The 21,541-nt window shown below is 40.6% G+C and overlaps 1 protein-coding gene across 3 annotated transcripts; it reads right to left on the bottom strand.

Moving 5' to 3' along the window:
• Positions 1 to 292: 292 nt before the first annotated feature.
• Positions 293 to 21,387, bottom strand: LOC112570093 (phospholipase DDHD1-like). Of its 3 annotated transcripts, none has more exons than XM_025248323.1 (15): positions 20,610 to 21,385; positions 19,244 to 19,405; positions 18,958 to 19,086; positions 18,186 to 18,324; positions 17,514 to 17,629; positions 13,959 to 14,065; positions 13,451 to 13,562; positions 12,698 to 12,774; positions 11,937 to 12,007; positions 10,707 to 10,779; positions 10,346 to 10,495; positions 6,802 to 7,081; positions 5,764 to 5,826; positions 5,168 to 5,311; positions 293 to 2,502 (listed from the first exon to the last, which is right to left on the bottom strand). In XM_025248323.1, the coding sequence occupies exons 1-15, from the start codon at positions 21,040 to 21,042 to the stop codon at positions 2,345 to 2,347; spliced, it is 2,214 nt and encodes a 737-aa protein (XP_025104108.1). In that variant the 5' UTR covers positions 21,043 to 21,385; the 3' UTR covers positions 293 to 2,344. The 3 variants fall into 3 exon arrangements, with proteins under 3 accessions (XP_025104108.1, XP_025104110.1, XP_025104111.1); XM_025248326.1 differs by lacking the exon at positions 293 to 2,502 and adding an exon at positions 3,432 to 4,400 and having other exon boundaries at positions 20,610 to 21,387; XM_025248325.1 differs by lacking the exon at positions 5,764 to 5,826.
• Positions 21,388 to 21,541: the final 154 nt, after the last annotated feature.

The following is a 21,541-nucleotide window of genomic DNA, read 5'->3' as shown; positions in this document are numbered from 1 at the left end:
TTAGTCATCAGTTATATGCAAATCACAGACAGAGAAAACATGTCAGTTTTCTGACAAATATGAAGAACTTTGTTATAAATATCTTTTGCATCTTAACAATGAGAAAAATTTCAAAAAATTAGATTTTATCTTAAGCAAGTAATCAGTATTACGAAAAAAAGCAAATTAAACCACAAGCATACAAGCTTCACCCTTGTACCATACTCCCTGCCCTCTCTTATGGAAAATTAAGCTATACCACATGACTTGGTTCTCTGTCCAACACACCACAAATAAGCAATGCATGATCCAATCCTTGTTCCAAAAGCATTTATGTTGAACGGTGTCAAATGGATAATACCTTTGTTTGTAGTTCACAAACACAAACCTCTCCCATTGCATTACTTATATGGAACGTAGTTTGACTTTCTACATACATGAAAGGAATGTAAATTTGTGTTTTATAAACGTGTACAAGGGTTGCATGCATTAAGAGATGTAGAGTTATGACTATATCTTTGGACATGATATATCTGTACACTGTTTGCTGCCAAAAAGAATCAGGATAGTTTGTTATGTTCACATGATCGCTTGATTTCAATAGAATTTGAGGAAAACTAAAGGATAAGAGAACTCCTGTAGGACTTGTGGATTACTGCAGAATAGGAAGCACTCTGCAGATTATTTACAGATTAAAATGACTGAAGATTACCGGGTCTAAAAACTGAGAACAAAGCAAGTTACCTCCACCCTGCAATACGTAAAAGATGCTCCAAACAAATATTTGGACAACTAAATATTGCCTGTAAATCGCTATCAAAGACATGTACTTGCAGCATGCACACATAACGCTTTAATATTATTATAACTGTGCACATGGGCATAGTTTGGGTTTCTTTTAAATACATCTCAACCATGTGAAAGACATTACATCTAGTATTTTCCCTTGACTCAAGGTAGAAAAGATTATACAGCAGAACACATCATAATACAACCCTAGACAAATGAAAGACATTACACAATACAACTAGTATTCTCCCTTGACTCAAGGTAGAAAAGATTAATTAGCAGAACAGATCATAAGCAGCAAGGCACTGAATATGAATATATATATATACAATAAGACACAATTTTTAAGTCCAGGTAAGACAAAAATATACTGAGTAACATTAATGAAGGACTCTGACTAGTAACAGTCTAGCATACAAACACACTGTGAGTGTTCAATAACAGAACTCATGTTTATGTACACAAATATGTACACACGTGCAACAGACAATTTACAGAGACACAAGAATAGGCATAGGCTGAATGAGGAAAGCCTGGACAGAAATGAATCTGTAAGACTGTGATAATGATGTAAAAAATATCAACAGCAGCCAGAACTCAAGACTTGTGAAAATGTAAAGTGACCGAGAACTCATGACTTGTGAAAGACAGCAAGCAGTTTTCTCCCACCTTGTGCTGATAAAATGCAAGATGGCTGCAGACAAACTAACAGACATTTTTAGCATCAAGACGAGACTACATTATATATAGCTACAAACTGTGCATTGGCAGTCTTTGCAAGCATTTATATATCTAAGAAATAATTAAAAAAGTGTGATTTAAATGATGGTTGATGGACTGGAGACAGACATGTTATTACACCAAGTCTCAGGGCCCACAACTCACAATAAGCTTTATCAGACAATGGCCTGCCCCTGAATTCAAGATAAAAGACAACCAGCTATAGTGGAGTATAGAGTACACTTTTTTCAGACAATGCTTATTTTGTTCGTACAGTGCTCAGACAATTATTGATCGATGTTTATACTCATAGGTGACATGCTGACTACCTCAAATACTCAGGGCCGACAAGACCAGATAAGCCAGCAAGAATACACAACTGTACTGATAATGTAGATAATGCATTATGACTGCATCATCAAGATCAAAGTTCTATCCTTTCTAACGAGGCATTTCCCTGTGAAACAGATCCTTGCACAAGAATGTTAAGCTTGACATAAATTTGAAAAACCAAAGCCTGTTTAGAATACAGTCCACTGAAGATGACATATATGACTGACTGTATCTTAGCATTCTTTATAGCAATAACAATCTTGGTGTGATGTTCAAATTTAAAAGATGAAGTTGCATATGACTACAATGTTAGTACAACTGAGCACCCATAGCAGAGATCTTAAGGCTTGATCTGTGGCTGTCAGCATGACTAGGCATACTCGCTGACAACTACACACCCATGACAACAGCAATCTTAAGGTTTGATCTGTGGTTGTCAGCATGACTAGGCATACTCGCTGACAACTACACACCCATGACAGCAGTAATAGTTGTCAGCATGACTAGGCATACTCGCTGAACGCTACACACCCTCTTCCTGCAGCTGTGGAAATAGATGAACCAGCAGGAAAAGAGCCACATCACGGCTGGTCCAGTATGATGTGTGTGACGTCAACAAAGAGACGTAGCTGTTCTCCATGCTCCGCTCTCGCAGCTGGTAGTCTAGGCGGTACTCCAGCTCTGCAACAGAAACTGCTTCTAGGGAATAGGTGGGCTAGTTTTACAGAATATAAGCTTTAGAGAACGATCCTTAAGGCTGTGTTAGATGATGAAGGATGGTAAATATAATAGATACATGAGTTCTATGAACTAGAAACGATGCTGACATATATCAATGATAATGAGGAATAGTAGGTGTTGCCTGTCAAACAATTCTTTGCTGTTTTACAAGTTTCATACACAAGTAAGTCCAGAACTGTTCACTTTCAGAGGAGGTGTGTGAATAGGGAAATGAGCAGAAGCAAATGACGTTTCAGAGTTTTTCCAAGGATATTTTTATCTGGCTCTAGAGAGATAGGGCAGGGTTAGGGCCTTTCTTGCTGACACACTTGGTCTTCCTCTCTCGTTTTTCTCAAAGCCAATGGCATTTTACATCATTATAGCTTACATCACGTCATCTGCTCAGTACTGTTTGGAGTTGCTTTCTATAGCACTTTTGGGGCTGTTTGCTGTTCCTTTTTCCCCCTTCAGCCCCAGGCACATGTTTCCAGTGTAAAGCTCTGGAAGACTGAAGTGCCAAGTGATATGGACACTGGCTATTGGTTCTAGTTACTACCAGATGTTGTTGCAAACAGGGCCGCCGAGAGCCAGCCCGGGCCCCGGGACAGACGACCTCTCCGGGCCCCTTGTACTTGTAATCGTAAATCTCACGACAGGCCCCAGTACCCCAAAATTGTATTCTACAGACTTGAATCTCAACTTCAGCATGTGTAATGCTTGGGTGTTCTGTCCTTAGACCTTTCTTTAAAAGAAAAAGAAAAGGAGAAGAAGAAAAAAAATCCACTGACCAAGGCCGGGCCCCCTTGACAGCCGCGGGCCCGGGTACACCAGACCCCCCTGTCCCCCCCTCTCGTCAGGCCTGGTTGCAAACCCTGGAACTTAGTGTGCCTTGACCAAGCAGCAGTGAGTGCCGGTCATTTAAGGTGGTGTGAGACTATAGTCAAAGGGCTGGTGCCATTGTTTGACAGGCGGTTGACCTACAGACCCATCACTAAGCTGATTGGGTAGGTAGGTTTAATTTTTTTCACATCATCGGGTCTGGGACACAAATGTGAGATTTAAAAATACCCACCAGCCCAAAGAAATGTGAGATGTGAAAATACCCACCAGCCCAAAGAAATGTGAGATGTGAAAATACCCACCAGCTCAAACAAATAATGTGAAACACCTACCAACTCAGACAAATGTAAGATATAAAAATACCCGGAGACCCAAAGAAATATGAGTGCAAAAATACCCACAGTTCAAACAAATGTGAGATGTAAAAAATAACCACCATCCCAAAGAAGTGAACACAACACACCATCACTGGTGTGAACACACATATATTCAAAGAAACCAAGATATGAACATTCAGAAATGTAAACACACACCACTGATAACCATAGGAAAACATTCTCACAGACCCAGAGATGTGAACACACCCCTGCTGGACTCAAAAGAAATATAAACACATCTTCAGTGGGTTTAATATCATTCCAGCAATATATTAGTAAGCAGCAGTATACAGTATTGAAGGAGAAAACTGAAATTAGTAGATAACATTCCGCATTCAGGTGTAAACACCTGTCCATGGAGTGGGCTAGCCAAGACTGAGACTTAATCAAATGTACAAATCTGCAGTGCGGTATGCCACCAGATGGGTTGGTCACAGATGTGAAACACAGCCTCTCAAAGGTACATGAAAGGTCGGCAGCAAACACAACAGCTAGAATATCTGACAAAAAGTCATCAAACATTCAAAGATGGATGCTTCAAATGCTCTAATGCCCATCACCAGTTTTCCACATGCCTCTGTCTTCCCACATACTTACTCGTTGCAGCTTCTGGGGTAAAGGATGCCACAGGAGTGGTTTTACCTACAGAGAATGAGAGCCACTCGGTTCCAATATCTTGATACATTAGGGCCAGCTAGTAGCATCTGCATGTTACCCTGACTTTAAGGTTCTTTTGTTTTAGCATTGCTGCATGAGGTAGAAGGTCATGTGTCATTGGTTATTTAATCATCAACTATACTACATACTACAGTCCTCGTTTTCAAATAACAGAGCAAGTGTAATGCATTGCAGTGTCAGATGAGTTACACATAAAACCGTATAAAACAGATCATAACTTCAAGAGATTTAGGAGTTCTTTCTCTCTCTTACACTCATATGTAATCTAACCTGACTTTTTCTTATGTAAGAACTGTATACATACTTGTATGGCTTGGTGAAACTATGCAAGTCTTGAGGCAGGATACAATAGGTGTTTATTTAATCATGCACTCTAATCCTCCTGACTACATGACCAGTATACAATACATGATGGCCGTCTTTCTTTCGTGGTTTTTTTTCACACACATCAACCGTCCAGTTTAGTGAAGTTCACCCCCTGTTCAGTGCATTCATGTTCGCCGCTGTTTTTAGTCACCCCAAATGTCTTTCCTTACAATGCTCCATCATGTTCTAGCTGCCAGACAGGTAATCCAGACTGATGCTGCACACTGCAGTTCCCACAAATATTTTCCATGTGGCAAATATTTTAATATTATTTTGCACCTGTCCTAGATTGAACCTGCTTGCAAATGACAAGCTGTACTTTCTAGCAAGCAAGATAAATTAGCCTGGATACCAATTTGCCTCACCTGTTTTGTCAATGTCCTTGGGCTCCGGGTACTGAATGGCAGCCTGTGCGTGCTGGGCTTCATGGTCCAGTGACTGAAGCATCTTGAGCTCAGCGCTCATTTCATTGTCATCTTTCTTGGATTTGCGATCTGCCAGCCACCTGCCTGCAGATATACCAATACTGATCAGGTCAAGATGCACTCAGTTAGGTCAAGATCAAGTCTGGAATAAGGGTTGCATGCAATAGCCAGGTCAAGGCAGAGCAAAAGATACATGCCATAGGTCAAGATGACGTTTAAAATATAAGAGCATAAGGTTGCATGCAATATAGTCAAGTCAAGGTGAAGTTTGGATTATAATATGCTAAAATGGTTGTGTCAAAAGGGAGAGAATTTGTGTAAAGAAAAAAACTGTCCAAAAATAATTGAATTACACAAGTCACAATTTCTGAAATTAATAGACTGTAAGAGCTAAATATTCCTGGCCCCACCCAAATAAACATCTACTTGTCAACACAATCAACACAAAACAAAGGCATGCAGGTTAAAAGAATCTTTTCAGGCTGCATGCTGCAAAGATGATACAATATTATATTTTTGTAAGCTCCTAGACCCACCAACTTCATAAGTCAGCTTGTCAGGGGAAGAAAAACCAATACTGTTGGCCACCTTCAAGAATGCTGAAAATGTGTACACATACACAAGTAGGCTTAATAATTGGGCAACAGTCAGAACAAATCATCTATAACAGCATGAAGTTCTAAGTCAAGACTCACTTTCATGGTATGCTTATGATTATTTATATGAATTTATAAAAGATCTAAAAACTGAGTTCAAAGTAAGCTCACTTGTTTGGACTAGGTTTCTTTTCAAAAGTAACCTTCAGCCTTTTCTTGTAAAACCTTCCCCAATCCCATTTTCATAAAAATAAATAAAGTGGGGTTAATTCACATGACCTTTACATAAAGTATCACCAATATAGGGAAAGGTCATAGGTCAGAGTTTGTCTAAAGGTATAGCTTTCTGGATGCTGCATGAGTGACATTAGTGGTGATGGAGAGGGAGTGGGAGGCTCAGTTGTGCCAGCTAGATGTTCACACTTAGTAGTCAGCTAAAATGCTTTTAAACTATTAGCTTCCAGGTTGCATGGCTGTGCATCCGACCCCCAGCAAACTTGTTTTCTGTTTTCAACTGACCAAAGCTTTTTTCCTTCATAGCATGACATCACCTTCAGCAACAGCAGCTGTTTATTTGAATTTGTTGTCATGAGTAGCACATGTGTTGTCATGTGTTTGGTTTTCATAAGTTTTGCAAGCAATGTCAGGGGTTGATCATTGATATGTGTAAGGTATTGCTTGGGGTTGTTATCACAACAATGTAGAACTGCCCTACAATGGACACAGAAACTCCATCTCATGTTACAGTAGCAGTAATTACATTTCAGATTAAGAGTATTTCTTGTAATGTGCCTCTCATTTTAAGAATTTTAATACTGCACGTATATTTCTAATATAAACACCTTTATAATGCACCTATATATACACACCTGTATATACACCTCTTACCTGAACTTATTAGGTACATGTACCCTCCACTTGAGGTAAATATCATGTTTGATCATATGCAAGGACAGAAATGCAAATAAGGATGCTTACCAAAAGAAAAGCCTTTGACTTTGCCGTCACTCTTTGCTTCTGTCTTGTGCGAGGTTCCTGCCGTGACAAAGTTCTCAAGACACTCTTCTTTCCCGCTGGAGTCCTGTCCATCCTCTGTGCAAGTCTTCTGGGCAATGCCATCTGCACTTCCTTGGAAAGGTGCATAAGCCTTCCGTGGCATGCCTACATAGGAGGAGTGATGAGATGCAGAGTGCAGATGAATAGGCAGTGGCATAATGGTGGCATAGTGCTTGAGGACGAGAGGCTCCAGTCTGTATGCCTGCGAAAAGTCAACCATCATCAGTATAACATTAGTCATTAACAGCAGCAACATTCTGTATGAGTCATGGTGGCAATACTGTATATTACTATACTATTGTATACCACTCTATGTATTACTATTATATATTACCATACAATACATCTCTGTGCACATCTGTTCACAACAGAGATAGAAAATCTCCTGTGTTGGAATCTTCCACAAGTAATAAACTACATAGAATATGGTCCCACCTCACGCACACATACAGTGATTTGCACTCACCCTTAACTCCCACTCCCCAAGTGAGGATTGTCAGGTGCACACACATGCAGGCATGGTTTATTTGTTAGTTATTTGTTTGTTCAAGAGCGTTATTGCAGCTGGTAAGAAGGACTAGAGGCAAAAGCGCTTTTCTTGGAGACAAATTGTTTCCATCCTCACCCAGAGGGTAGCAGTGGGCTATCACCTGTTGCTTTCTCTAGCTTTGTCCACAGCTTGGGTGTCATTCTCAATCAGAGTTTGACTTTTCATCAGCATATGACAGGAGTGTCTGCAGACATGCCTACCTTGAACTTTGTAGCATCAGTATCATTCATCATTGATGCCACTAAAACTTTAATCTGTGCCTTTGTACTATCTTCTTCTTGTTCCTAATTGCCCCCAGAAAAGCATAGGGGTGCAACTACACCACACCATCAGACCCAGTTCTGGGCGTCCCTTTCCAGTAGGGACCATGTCATGCCAGCTGCCTCCTCCTCTCTGTGGACTGATCTCCTCCACGTCTGTCTGGGTCTCCCAACCCTGCGCCTCCCCTGTGGGTTCCCCTTTGTACTATCAAGGACAGACTATTGTAATTCTCTTGTAGCTGGAATTCCCAAGTATCTTCTTGATAACTTTAAAGGATCCAGAATACTGCTGCTTGCCTCATCTGCACACCATCTAGATGTGAACATATATCACCTATCAGACCATCTATATATGAAAATATGTCATCTATTATTTGCTCTCTTCACTGGCTGCCAGTCGTGGACCGTACAGCCTACAAACTTTCTACTTTGACTTACTCTACTGTTTCTGGAACCAGTCCTCAGTATCTCTCCGAACTCATTCCCATCTATACACCTGCACAACTTTTTTGATCTTCTGACACCAAGCTTCTGTGAGTCCCACTAAGAAAAAGGTGTATGGACAGAGGTCTTTCTCCTACCAAGCCCCATCAACTTGGAACAAATTACCCGTCAGCCTTCGTCACAAATCTAATCTTAAGATGCATCATTTCAGATTGACTTCACTGTGACCCTTTCCTGACCATGAGCGTGCACGATGTGTGTCTATATTTTACTTTGTGTATGAGTGGGTGTGTGCTGTAGAAGTGAGTGTGTCTGTTATATAAAATCAGACTTTATTGTCTGTCGAGGAGACTCAAGACAGAAATTTTTCTTTTGCTCACAAGGGCAGGCATACATACTCATACAGACATTTAACACACACAGGAGTAAAGATACATTATCATGGCAACACAGTTAGGAGTAAAGATACATTATCATGGCAATATCATACATTATTATATGCAAATATGGGTGCATGATTGTTGACAATTTAGTCAATGTATGATTTATGTAAAGTGCCCTGAGCACATTTTTGGACAGGTGCTATACAAATCCTCCTCCTCATTATTATTATTAATACTGACAGCTTTTAACCTCAAAGCCCTGGTATACAGATCATCTATTGGTCTTTGTGGAAAGCCAATGACCTTGCTGACAATTTATAAGGCCTTTATCCAAGAAATATTGTCTTTGATGGAGAGAATGCCAAACCACACAGACTGAGCATAGAAATGCTTTCAATCAGGCTATTATATACTGATTTGAGGACATGGCCACTGATACCAACTCAGCTGCTTTAGCAGAAACATGTATTGATGTACTTTCCTAGAGACAGTGTCATCTTTTCCTTGGAAGAATAGTTTGCTATCTAGATTTGTGTAAAGTAACCTAGAACTTTGCACATGTTCTACCACCTCACAGTCAATAACCACAGGTGTGTGGACAGGTTGATGCTTCCTTTCCTTCCATCAATGACAGTTCTTTAGTTTCAGAAACACTAATCACTAGAAAATGGTGCAATGAAAATGGTGAGCTGCTCACAGACTTCTGTTTTTTCAATGACCCTGAGGCACAGTTTTTCCACACAAAACCATTCACAAGACCACCTGGACTTCACCAGATAGAAATACAAAAAACCAGATCGATCACATTACCATTAATCGCCAGTTTAGGAGTCTGCCGGATGTCAGGGTAAGGCGTGGCGCAGATGCAGCCACAGACCACCACCTGCTTGTGGCAACCATGAAGAAAAAGCTGAGGTCCTTCCGTGACTCATCAGACAGACTGCACTATAAATTCAACGTGCAGTTTCTTAGAGACCGCAGAAAGCAAGAAGAGTTCAACTGCGAAGTTAAAAACAGTTTGCAGCGCTGGAGGGAATCCGGGTAGAAACAGTGGCCAACCACAGGACAGGATTACAGGAGACCTGGAAGACTGCCTGCACACACGTTCTGGGAAAGAAAGAAAAACAGCACAAGGAATGGCTGACTTTAGGGACCTGACAAACGATACAGGAAAGGAAAGAGCTGAAGCAGATCAACCGATGTCAAGACCAGCAGGAAAAAGAAGAGCTCAGAGCAAAGTACTGGGAGATGAACTGAGAAGTGAAGAAGAGTGCAAGAGACAATTTACACACAGGATGCAGAAGAGGCAGAAGAAGCAGCTGGGCAAAATAACACAAAAAGACTATATGAAATGACAAGAATTCTGTCAGGAAGGAAAAACACCAATGCATGCAGTAGACCAGCAAAGAATGAGAATGGCATCGTCATTACCGGGGATGCAGAACAAATATCTCGCTGGGCAGAACATTTTAAAGAAATACTGAACCGGCCACCACCAACAAACACCTTAGATATTGCCCCAGCCGCTGAAAGGTATGAGAAGTTACAATTTTTGACAATTGTCTATGGCACCAAGAAACAGAAAAAGGTTCCATCTTAAAAGGTAAAAGTGTGTGGCATAAATTTGTCCAACATGAAGTATGTAAAGACAAACCCCCTATCACCCACACCTCAAAAATGGCAGAGAAATAATAAGACATGAGAGGAAATGAAGCAAGCTAACAGCATCACCTGCAAGATTGGGAACTGAGTTGATAGTGAAGCAAGCTAGCAATGTCACCTGCGATAAAAAAATGAGACGATTGTTTAACCTGGAATTGCTTGCTTACCACAGGATCTGATGGGTGATAGATGTTGAAAAGCCGTCGACACTTGCTGGTGGGCATCAGATGAGCATGTGACCCTGTGCCTTGAGGTCGAATTCCTCTCAATGCCAGAAACACTGCCAATGGTGATCCCACACAAAACAGGTTTTCCACCTGTCAAAAGCACAGTATCATGGAATAGTTAAGAATACTACCCAGCCATTTAATCAACCAAACAAAAAATCCAAATAAAAAAAGAACACTCAACTTACATAAAGTCAGTAAAAATGGGAAGACAAAAAATGTGAGGAAAGAAATGTGAAGATAGATCAGACAGGTGGTTTACAAAGGCTACGGTAACAGAAACACATGCTTGCAGACCTACCTGGAATGGCAGACTTTCCTCAATTGCTTGTTTCTCCTTTAAGTGTTTGCGTAAAACCTCTAGTTCCATGACCCTGTAAACAAACCCACAATACTTCAGCCAACCATCACCTCCCTAACTCTCAACAGATCAGAAACTTTCACCTACCATCTCTTATCTTTATGGGTACTTACAGGTAACATAGGGGAAGTGGATAGCCAAAAGCTTAGAGAACTGGTGTCCAAACTGTGAGGTGCACTGCTTCAATACTCATGTAGGGCAGCTCACTTCCCCCAGTCAACCCAGCTGGCAGGAATGGGTATCTGACTCCAGAGATGGTTAGGCAAGGCAGAAAGGGAGAGGAAATGAGAATTGTCCTCATGCTGGCCTCAAGAAAAGTGAGGTTTCTAATGCCTCACTCCCTAACAACCTGGCAAAGGTAATGGGATGACCTTTACCTTTTACCTACAGATGCCTCTGTTCAAACACTCTGCAGCTTGCTTTGCATTATTTAAACACAAACCATAAAGGTTTAATCTGTGCACATGCTCTGCAATATGACATGGTGTGCCATACGACAACCATTTTTGTTTATGTCTTCTTCCTCCTTCACTCTTTCTTCCCTTTTGTGCTCACCATTTCTAATGCCATATAAAATTAGCAAAGACCAAGCTGACATTTTGTATGCCATCTGGCGCTGTTAAACTTAGTTTGAGTGAAGTGTTGTGGGCTGCTAATGTAGTGGTGGTCAACTTCAGAAACTCCTTATAGAAAAAGTATCATCACCTGAATGCAACTGCCTTAATGAGTAACAATAAAAAAACTAATGTCAGTATTTATGCAAGAGATCACATTTTTAGCTCAGCAGTTAATTATAACTGATTCAAAACAAATTGTGCTTCAGTCTTTACAATGATGCTCCATATCCAGCACATTCAGCACAATTATGCATAATGAGTAAATAAATAAGCATCCATCTGGACTTTGTGGGTTCTCTTATATCCATCTGCACTTTTTGAGGATATACACATTTCTGCACTTTATAGGCACACAAATATCCATCTGCACTTTATAGGCCCACAAATAAATATCCAGCTGTACATCATGGGTACACAAATAAACTTTGCATGAACCAGGTGGCTGGCAAAAGTCTGTGTGATTTTTCTCACCAATGTGATTCATGCCTGGCCATGCCACCTAGCATACCCTGTAATAATAAGCCAGAAAGTCAGAACCAGAGGTGTGTGTTACCGCTTGTGGGTGGTTCCAAGTTCCTCTAGAACTTGTGGGTTATTGCTCTGTGCATCCACTTGCTCTCCCTCCTGTCATGAAAAATACTTGCAATAAGCAAACAATAAGCAAACATTTACCAGGTGACTGGTCTGCACACAGCTATCAATAATACACAAGCATGCACATCTGTGCACAGAATAAGTACACAGTAGAAAAGTGACACCTTCAAGATGCAAACTGGTTCCTATGCAAGGCAACTGCATAACCATTGGGAAAGTGACAATTCATATGCAATACAGTCCACGCAAAATGAAATGTATGCCACACAGGTTTTACAGAAAGTAGATGCATACAATAGGAAAACTAGCCAAATGCCAGGAGATGGAGCTGTTTCAAAGAATCCTGTAAAACCAAACCAAACCAAACCAAACCAAAAGAGCAAAATAAGGTAATAACATGTAACAAAACTCTCTGGGACTGATGTGACAAAACTCCTGATCATTGTGTCAAACTACAATATATGTGATAAAATGGTAAGGACTAAAGTGACAACTCATTAGGACTGATGCAAAAAAAATTACGAAGATAGATCTAAGATAGATCCATCCATACTTGTATGGATTTAGCAAACTCACTAGAACTGATGTAACTGAATGACATATTCACTAGGACAAATGCAAAGAACTTATTGTTTTACAGTTAAAAGCATACTAGGACATATGCAACAACTCCAGACTGATGTGAAAAATTCACTAGAATCAATGTAAACAAAGACTTACAAAGACTGATGTGAGAAACTGGTCATACAACCGGATGGGATCCCAACCAGTAATGATGTCGTAGGTGATGACACTTCCTGTAATCGTATTAAAGAGTGCTGCATTTTAAAACAAAGATCTAGCATGAAACTGAAACAAAATTCCAATCGACATATAAAGGCACATTTCCATCAACCAAACTCCCATTATACAACATGTGAGTAATGTTCAACTACTTTTTGCTTTGAGATGGGCTTTAGCTGTTGATGTCGACTACAAATTGTTAGCTTTGCTTTCTCTAGGGTTTTATCTGTTGAAGTCAACAACAAACTGTTAGCCTTGTCTAGGACTTTTGGGGTTATTGCCCATTTAGGGCTTTGTTTACGCTGACTGAAAATTGTTAGGTTTGTGTCTGAGTGCTCTGTCTAGTAGGAACAGAAAAAGATGACTTTGTGTTGTGCTCTATAAATTTCCCATTTAAGTTTTATGTAATGTTGTTGATTATGCCTTATTTTCCTTTAGATCCATATTGCGATTTTGTAATCTTCATTTTTCCATTCAATTAGGTTACGTCTGCACTAAAAACCAAAAGTTCCTCTAATGAGGTAGGCTGCTAAACACTTATAATGTTGCCAGCTAAACTCTTTTGAATGAACCCAACGAACACTTCTCCAGTCTGAGGTCTACTCTTACTACTGTTGTCAGCATGCAAGCCACAGTGTTCAGTACGAAGTCTGCTCTACCCACTGCTGTCAGAGTGGACAGCCCACTTACCCAGAGAATGAGCAACAATGGAAACTTTGCCACCATTAGCTTCGAAGTATGGATGACGATTACAGAACATGTGATAGAGTCTCACCAGCTCTGCTCGGAGACTATGCGTTATCTGCCCATACATTGATGCCAAATGACAAGAATGATGGTTACAATTATGACTATGATATTAGTAACAAAGCATTGCTAGAACAAGCAAACTATAAGCCTAAAAATAAACCAGTAGAGAATAAATAGAAAAAGAAAACAAAGAAACAACAAACTAGTAATTCTTTCCATTCATCCCATTTATTAGTATTAAACTTAATTGATATTAAAAAAAAATAAAAAGTGATTATAATACACCAAGAAGAGAAATAACAGCTATCTATGAAATGTAGGAATGTGTTCTAAGAACTATTATTACAAAAGACAAAGTGGCTGCAAAATGAAGCCTGGGATGAACATAAAAATGACACAAATCATGTGACAAATCCAGATCAAACCTCAGTGATGTTTTTAAACTCACCTCTGATCTGTACAACGGACTGGTGTAGTACAGGATATCCATAGCACTGCTGTTAAGAATATTGCGCACACCTTTCATCTTGTGGGGTGTAATAGACTCCACTGTGTCTGTGAACAAAATACTAGTTGTTATGTGATGACACTGGGGGACTGTACTGTAACACCAGCTGTTATGCAATAAAAGTATCTGGGTTGACAGTATTCCAGTTGATCTGCTCAAGCATTGTGGGCTAGAAACAGTGAAGGCCTTTATCTCTCTGTGTTGAAGATTTTGGGAGACCAAAGTCAACTGGATGTGATCACTTGTCATACCCTGGCCATACTACTGGTTTGTATGTATAATTGTATCATGGCTTCAAATGTCCCTCTAGGCTTTTAGCCAAATAAAGAAAAGAAGAAAGGAAATGGTAAAGAGAACCATGAACCTAATCAGCTCCAAGGTCATGCCTAAGGTAATCCAAAATTGCATCACTCCACTGCCGAGGAGTTGTTAAAGGCATCATAGGCTGGCTTCAAAAAGGGAAGGAGCACAGCTGAATAGATCTTTAGGGGTCAAATCCTGACAGAAAAGAACCTTCAAGACTGGAGAGAGTTTTACTAGGACTTCATAGACTTTAAAATTGACAAAATTGACAGACAAAATTTAGCACAAGAGGATATGGCATCTGATAAGAAAATTCAACATTAAAGAGAATCTCATTCCAACAACTATAGCCCTTGGTAAAAACTCAAGGAATGCAGCAGTACTCAACAACCAGAAGAAAGACTTCTTTCAAAGGTAGGTGTTTGCTCCCCTGTCATCTGTGGTGTTCAATATCTTCCTGAAGAACATCCTGCAAGAAACATCATCCCACCACATTTCCATGAGTGAGAGACCCCTATGCAACTTAATTTGCAGACAATATTGACCTGTTGGCTGGAAGCAACAGCAAACTAAAGACCCTTGCAAAGAGGCTGCCGGACAGTGCCAGTGCCAGGCTAGAGACTAGTCCTGACAAGAGCAAAGTCAGCATCAACACCATTGGGCACAGTAAAGCAGCGATCTACATGAGCAATGCAGCTCAAGGAGGTCAACAGTTTCAAAAACTTGGGTGCTATGCTTTATAAAGATGGCAGACATTTTCAGCAGCAACAGTATCAATGGCCAAGCTGAACAGGACCTGGTGCAGCAACATCATAAGATTCACTAGCAAGTACAGGCACAAGTCTTGGCACAAGACACAAGAATGGATGGATACAGGCACAAGAATGGATGATGATGATAATGATGATGATGTCAGAGGACCTTCATGAATTTAAAAGCAGATTATGTCTTGCTAGTTATTAACTAAGCCTTCTCTCTCTTTCCTCTTGGACTGTTCTTGTTAGGCTTCACTTACAATAATTTAAGTTCACTGGGCACTCAGTATTCCTTTTGTTCTGTAGGAACAATAGTCTCAAATTATGCCAACCATTGTTCTTTCAGCAAAAGATCTCATCATCCTTGTCTCATAATATTCTACCTGCACAGCTGTCAGATGCATTTTGAGTGCCAACACCATCATAGCCTAATACCATTTCACCCGTGCAGCTGCCAGATACATTCTGCATGTTTTTCTCTCCAAAAATCCAACACCATCAAAGAAAGCCCCATCAATCAGTCTCAGTTTTTTCAGCTTTGCTGGTGCACCATTCACAGATTGCGTGTCAATAGTTAAGCATCATATCACAGACATCACTAACTTGCCTAAGAAATCTTGTTGCTGAATCCTGTTCAACTGCCATCTTGTTTAAGTCCCTTGACTTGATTCCTGTTATTACCAAGATCATTAATCACTCCTTCTCAGCAGGCTCTGTTCGTCCTTTCAAACATGTCCCTGTCATTTCACTGACCTTGACCCTAATGACCTACCACCCAGTCTCCAACAATCCTTTTCTATCTCAGATTCTGGAGGAAGTCATCTTTCCTCAGCTGCTAGAACACTTTGCCATGCATATTCTTGAGCCATTCCAACAGGCTTACCCATCAGTACCACTTGAATGGGACTGCTCTGGCACAGGTGGCGAATGACTTACTATCTGTCTGTCACAACCGTATATCAGTCCTGCATATGGTCAATATGTCAACTGCTTTTGGCACTTTAGACCATCACATTCTCCTCCAGTGGCTTCATCTTCTCCTCTCTTGTTTACTGCCTTTGTCCAGCCACTTGACCCTGTGATTTGCCATTCTGGCTTACAGTACCACAGGACGACACTCCTGACATCTGGCCAAGCTTGCCATCTCCACAGACTGTTTGCCAGCATTCAGCAAACTTTTGATTTTGTCAAACACTGGATGTTGATGAACAAATTACAGGTCAATGAAGTAAAAAACAAAACTGAAGTTATCCTTATAGCCTCTGAACATTATCTTAGACATCTGCCTCTGTCCACATTACTCACTTTTTCTGGATACATGATCACTCTTTCCGTCTGTCACTAATCTTGGAATAACTTTTGACATGTCACTGTCCTTTAAGAATCATGTTCGCAAGTTAACTCCATCTGAAAATCCATTTTTCTTCAACTGTGCAGGATCAGTCACATCAGATATATCTGTTACTTCCACCAAGAAGCTTAGGTCAGGATTTGTATTGTCCAGGCTCTCTGCTCTATGAATCTCCCAGGCCACCTGCTCGACAAGCTCCAGAGAACTCAGAACAATGCTACTTGCATTGTATTCTGCAAGCAGAAGGCTGATCATGTCACACCACTTCTGGCTGCCAGTTTGGGCCTGCATCAAATTTAAGATCACTATACTTTACTACCATATTATTCCTGGCTCTGTCCCTATCTGTCTGGGACTGTCGCCCTACCAGCCTGGCAGGTCAGGAGAAGCTGTTGAACTGTTGTTCATTTTCTTTCTCTTGCCCCAGTATCTGGTATGCTTTGTCTGCCTTCCCATGCAATGAAGACACTCTATGCTTTATGGTCTAGGCTTAAGAAATAACAACTGTAATTGGTCTACTCTGACATTTCCTTTCTTCAAGCATTCCTTCATCTTCCTGGTATTGTTAACCATCTATGTGAGCGTATGTTACCCATGCAGGTATGTTCTGCTTGATTGTGATGTCATGTGTTCTCACTGCCTATTGCCCCCTGTCTTTTGTAAAGTAAATTGCACACACCTTCACATGGAGAAATGTTGCTATACAGATCCTATTCTTCTTCTTCTTCTTATGTAATGATATGAAAATGCACAATGAATTTCCTTTTATGAATGATCATCTGTTTCATCATCACCTCCTCTCAAGCATAAACAACAGGTCCTTTAGACTAGGTAAGCAAGGCAAATTCTTGGAATAGATTTTTACACTAATCTTTAGTGTTCAGTGTTGTGGAAGTTCCTACCAATATATATAAAATAGTCAATACAGTAAGCCCAGATCATGACTTCTAGACATGAAACCTTTTGTCATTGAATGTTAATATAACAATGGTTAGAATTACTCTGTAAATAGCCCGAGTCCAGTAAGTTCCACATATCCAGATTGTACAGTTTGATACAACAGTCTATGATATACATATTTCTTACCACCGTCTAGTTTCAGAGATGAGCGCCACTCCACTGGCAAGAACTCTGCTCTCTGATTGCTTGACCCAAGGTCGGGGAACAGCTTGCGCTCAATGGAGACAACACAGCCTCGCAAACTGAAAATTTACAGTGACACATAGGTGATTTTTGTACAGAGAACATATTCAACAGCATGCCACAAATCATTATGAAGGAACTGAAACTGGTCATGATATATTATAAAGACTGATGGACAACAGTAGCACAGAAAGTCAGGATGGCACACAGACAACAGGAAATCAGACTGGCATATAGTGCTAAATGAGAAAATGAAGCTGACACATAATACTGTTACAAGCTGAGATGACACACGGTGCTGTTACACAAGTCAAACATACACAGTGCTGTTACACAAGTCAAGCAGGTACACAGTGCTTACGCAAGACAAGCCAACACACAGTTCAGTTACAGCAAGCTGAACTGACATGCTGTGCTGTTACAAACATCAAGCCAACACACAACGCTGTTACAGCAAGTTGAGCCAACACAGAAAACTAATGACAGGAAGTAGAGAGATTCACACTTTTGTAATAGGAAATCTAGCAAACATTGACAGACTAACAAAGAGTGCCCTGAAAGAAATATAGACCAACAACTGGTGACAAGGAAACAAAACAAGATAACAAAACTTACTCCTTGCAACAACGAACTATCCTGCCTGAATCCATTTTCTGTCCAATACCATGGATGACAAAGACAAGGTGAGTGATGTCAGCAGGCTTGTCATCCATCACAGCCTCTACACGATAGCCACGGTGTAGACGGGTACCAGCTGTGACATTTGAATTTTAATTATTTAAAAATGGAACACAAATACAGTAATGACAAATTCTGGAAACCTTATGTATGACATGCTTTTATGCCTGGGGTTTCTTTGGTGGCTTGCTTACTCAAACAGAGGTACTGTTATGGTATCCACAGTAGGATAGCATTTTTCACTTTCAGCATCAAACTATTGCTCAGCTTTATAAATTTAAAAATCATAATCATTTTTAACTCATGACATCATGGCAGCATAATAGACATGCATGCCAACAGCCTAAAAAGATGCAATAACCACATGCTAGACAAAAACATGACTATAACAACTGACACAACACCCAGCATGATGACAAGAACAATTGATACAACAGCCAGCATGACAACAAAAATAGATGCAACAGCTGGCAGAACAACAAATAATTTAACAGCCAGCATGGTAACAACAAGTGATACAACAGCCCACATAACAACAAGAATAATCAATATAATGGTCAGAATGGCAAAGTGCAAGCTCTTAGTCTGCGAGCTGATCCAAACTATGATGCTGACACTGCCCTAGGTTATCTGCAACAACAGGTCACAAGACTTAAATATCTTCCAGTGTTACATGCCAGCTCTAATTCGCAAAGTCATCAATACTTACACTTCTGCCAGCCCAAAGACTTTCCCACACTGCGCATAAACTTTGAAGATGTTGATTCACTGAACATGTAGACTTCATTTGTGGCATTCCAGTCCACATGAAACTCACGGAACTTGATATTGTGAATCACTGCATAGATTGGTATACAGCATAATATGAAGCTTTGAATGAAGAATTGCACTTATCTCCTGAGAAAAGCTAAGCAAATTATGCGTTGTTCCACTTTGTCTGCATAATACTAAAAAGTGTAACATAGCAAGATATAAAAGCAAGCAGAAATCTTTACCAGGTTTGTGTCCCTTGGTTGTTTGAGTACATTCACTCTCCAGGCGCTGGCCCAAAAAGTGGGTGATATGGTCCTCTTCTATAAGGATGGCATAGCGATCTTCTAGTGGCTGCCAGGTGCAGTCATAAAACCAGGCACCACGAATTATGTCAGATACATCTCCTGCAACATGTGCTACTCCCATTAACATGGTAGACACTAACATGCTCACTGTCAGCTATGTAGGAGCTTTAGCCAGTAGTTACTAAAGTTACTATAACCAATTTAGCCCCCACAGATATACCATAGCTACTTTTGCTGCTACTCCCTGTGACCATTACAGCTATATAGGTATCATACAGGAAGGCTCTGTAGTCTGGTGGTGACTGGAATCAACAGTGAAGCTGAAGGTTATTGGTTCTAGGCCTGCAGATAGTTTTCTCCTTAAAATCCAGGAATGGCTTCCTTAGTTATCAGCAAAGGTTACAAAGTGACAGGAATGGTGACCTTATTATCACCAAATGCACAGAGAAAAGAGTGAAATGGGCTCTGCCTGAGATCTTATGTTCACCACTACAGAGCTCTGCCTGAGATCATATCTTCACCACTACAGAGGTTTGGGACCCTTTACACTTTATTAAAATGTCTTGTTGGGTATTATTCAGAAACTCTGGTCGCTTGAACCACTATGGCCATGGCATGCACTAGACAGTAGCCACAATACAGACTAATTTCTTACAGTTACACTGCCCCTTACAACATTTATAGATACTAAAATTTGCTAGGCTATAATGAAGTTAAACATAATGTAACTCTTTATAGATCAGGCTTTCTCATTCGGCCATGTAGTAGATCTGTTTTTTTTAAACAAAATGTATTTTGAGTACAATATAACTGCAAGCATAACACGGTCAGCATGAAGCCAATCATTATTTAAAATGAAACTGTATTCTAACAAAGGATGGAAAGGTGGTATATGATGATGACATAACTAAAGGAAGGTGATGTAATTTTAAAAATCTAAGCTATGTCAAGATTCTAATTTCATTTGCTTGGCCCAGTATCACTGAAGAAATATGAATCACAAAATAAATGAAATAATTTTAAAGAAACATGGAAAAGTCAGCAATAGTTGTATAAGATCTGTGATGCTAACAACATTGAAAGTGACATGATGCCACTGCTTACAAAATCGTAAATAAGGCTGATTAATGGTCCTGTTGCATTTGACTATGAAGTTTAAATATGAATATGATCTTTCTACACTACATCAAGTGCACAAGAGTGTGTGAATAACAAATTAAGTAATTCTTCGTTGTGTTCGTGGGTGATGTGGTTTGTAAAAGTTGAAGAATCTTCACACATACACACATTACTCTTTTCTCACCTGACCAGTAGACCGGGAAGCACTTTTTTTTAACCACATCTACCTCGTAAAGTCCTCCTAGTACTAGGATTCGCTCGTTGGCATCAAGGTCGCCATTGCTGTCAACTTCCAGAGCTCGATAACGACACTCGATGCGCAGCGAGTCATAGCCGATGAAAGCTGCCCACTTCTTCGCATTCTCTGAGCGGTGAAACCATCGAATCTCTTCTGGTCGCAGCTTGTCTACAAACTCCTTCTTTGGGTACAAATATCTCCTATGTCTAGGTGAGTCCGCTGTCGGCGAAGGGGTCTCTGTACTATTATCTACATCAACGCTGTCGTCGTCGTCTGACGACTGGACAGCATCTGGATCGGTGCTAAGTGTGGAATACATTTGATCGCTCCGACTGTCGTTGGACACAGTTTTTGCTGACACCATAGGTACACTAGCCATGAATGAATGATACAGCTGACCAGAGTCTCTAACTGTCGGATCCCATCACATTTCACTACCCGTTATCTCTTCCGGTGGGAGCATCGGACCCCATCTAATCATGACCACGGCCGTGAGCTAATCATGGCCAGCAGCAAACTGCCAACGCGCTTCCTTATCGACATGTGACTGCCAGTGGACTCGGCAAGCAGCCGCATCAAAGTATTCCAAGTCCAAATAACCTGTGCAAGTACTGGTATATTTACTGTATGAGATCCTCCATAGTGTGGACGCATAGACTGTTGATTTGTGTAGTCAGCGGGGTGGTCGGGGTGCGGGCGACATTTGCTACAGTTTACAGCGACGCTGAGAGTGCTGTCCCCTGGCTGACCTCTGACCTTGCCTGAGGTCACGCTCGCCGACCTCGCACCGCGACTTCTACACACTTCTACACTTCGTGTCTTTGGACGCTGGCATCGCGCAACACGCAGCATTTGTTTTCTGAATAATACATGAACGA

Source organism: Pomacea canaliculata, linkage group LG8 (genome assembly GCF_003073045.1).
Source record: "Pomacea canaliculata isolate SZHN2017 linkage group LG8, ASM307304v1, whole genome shotgun sequence".
In the NCBI taxonomy this organism is placed as follows: Eukaryota; Metazoa; Mollusca; class Gastropoda; order Architaenioglossa; family Ampullariidae; genus Pomacea; species Pomacea canaliculata.
Note: the sequence above shows the minus strand (reverse complement) of the source record. Positions and strands in the feature narration are given on the sequence as shown.

Excerpts from the sequence above, each read along its gene's own strand:
- LOC112570093 (XM_025248323.1), bottom strand. The coding sequence starts at position 21,042 with ATGGCTAGTGTACCTATGGTGTCAGCAAAAACTGTGTCCAACGACAGT. Across the intron at positions 14,066-17,513 it reads ATCTCTGAAACTAGACGGTG|ACACAGTGGAGTCTATTACA; the intron begins GTAAGAAATATG and ends TTTTGTTCACAG. Across the intron at positions 7,082-10,345 it reads ATCACCCATCAGATCCTGTG|GCATACAGACTGGAGCCTCT; the intron begins GTAAGCAAGCAA and ends GACTTTTCGCAG.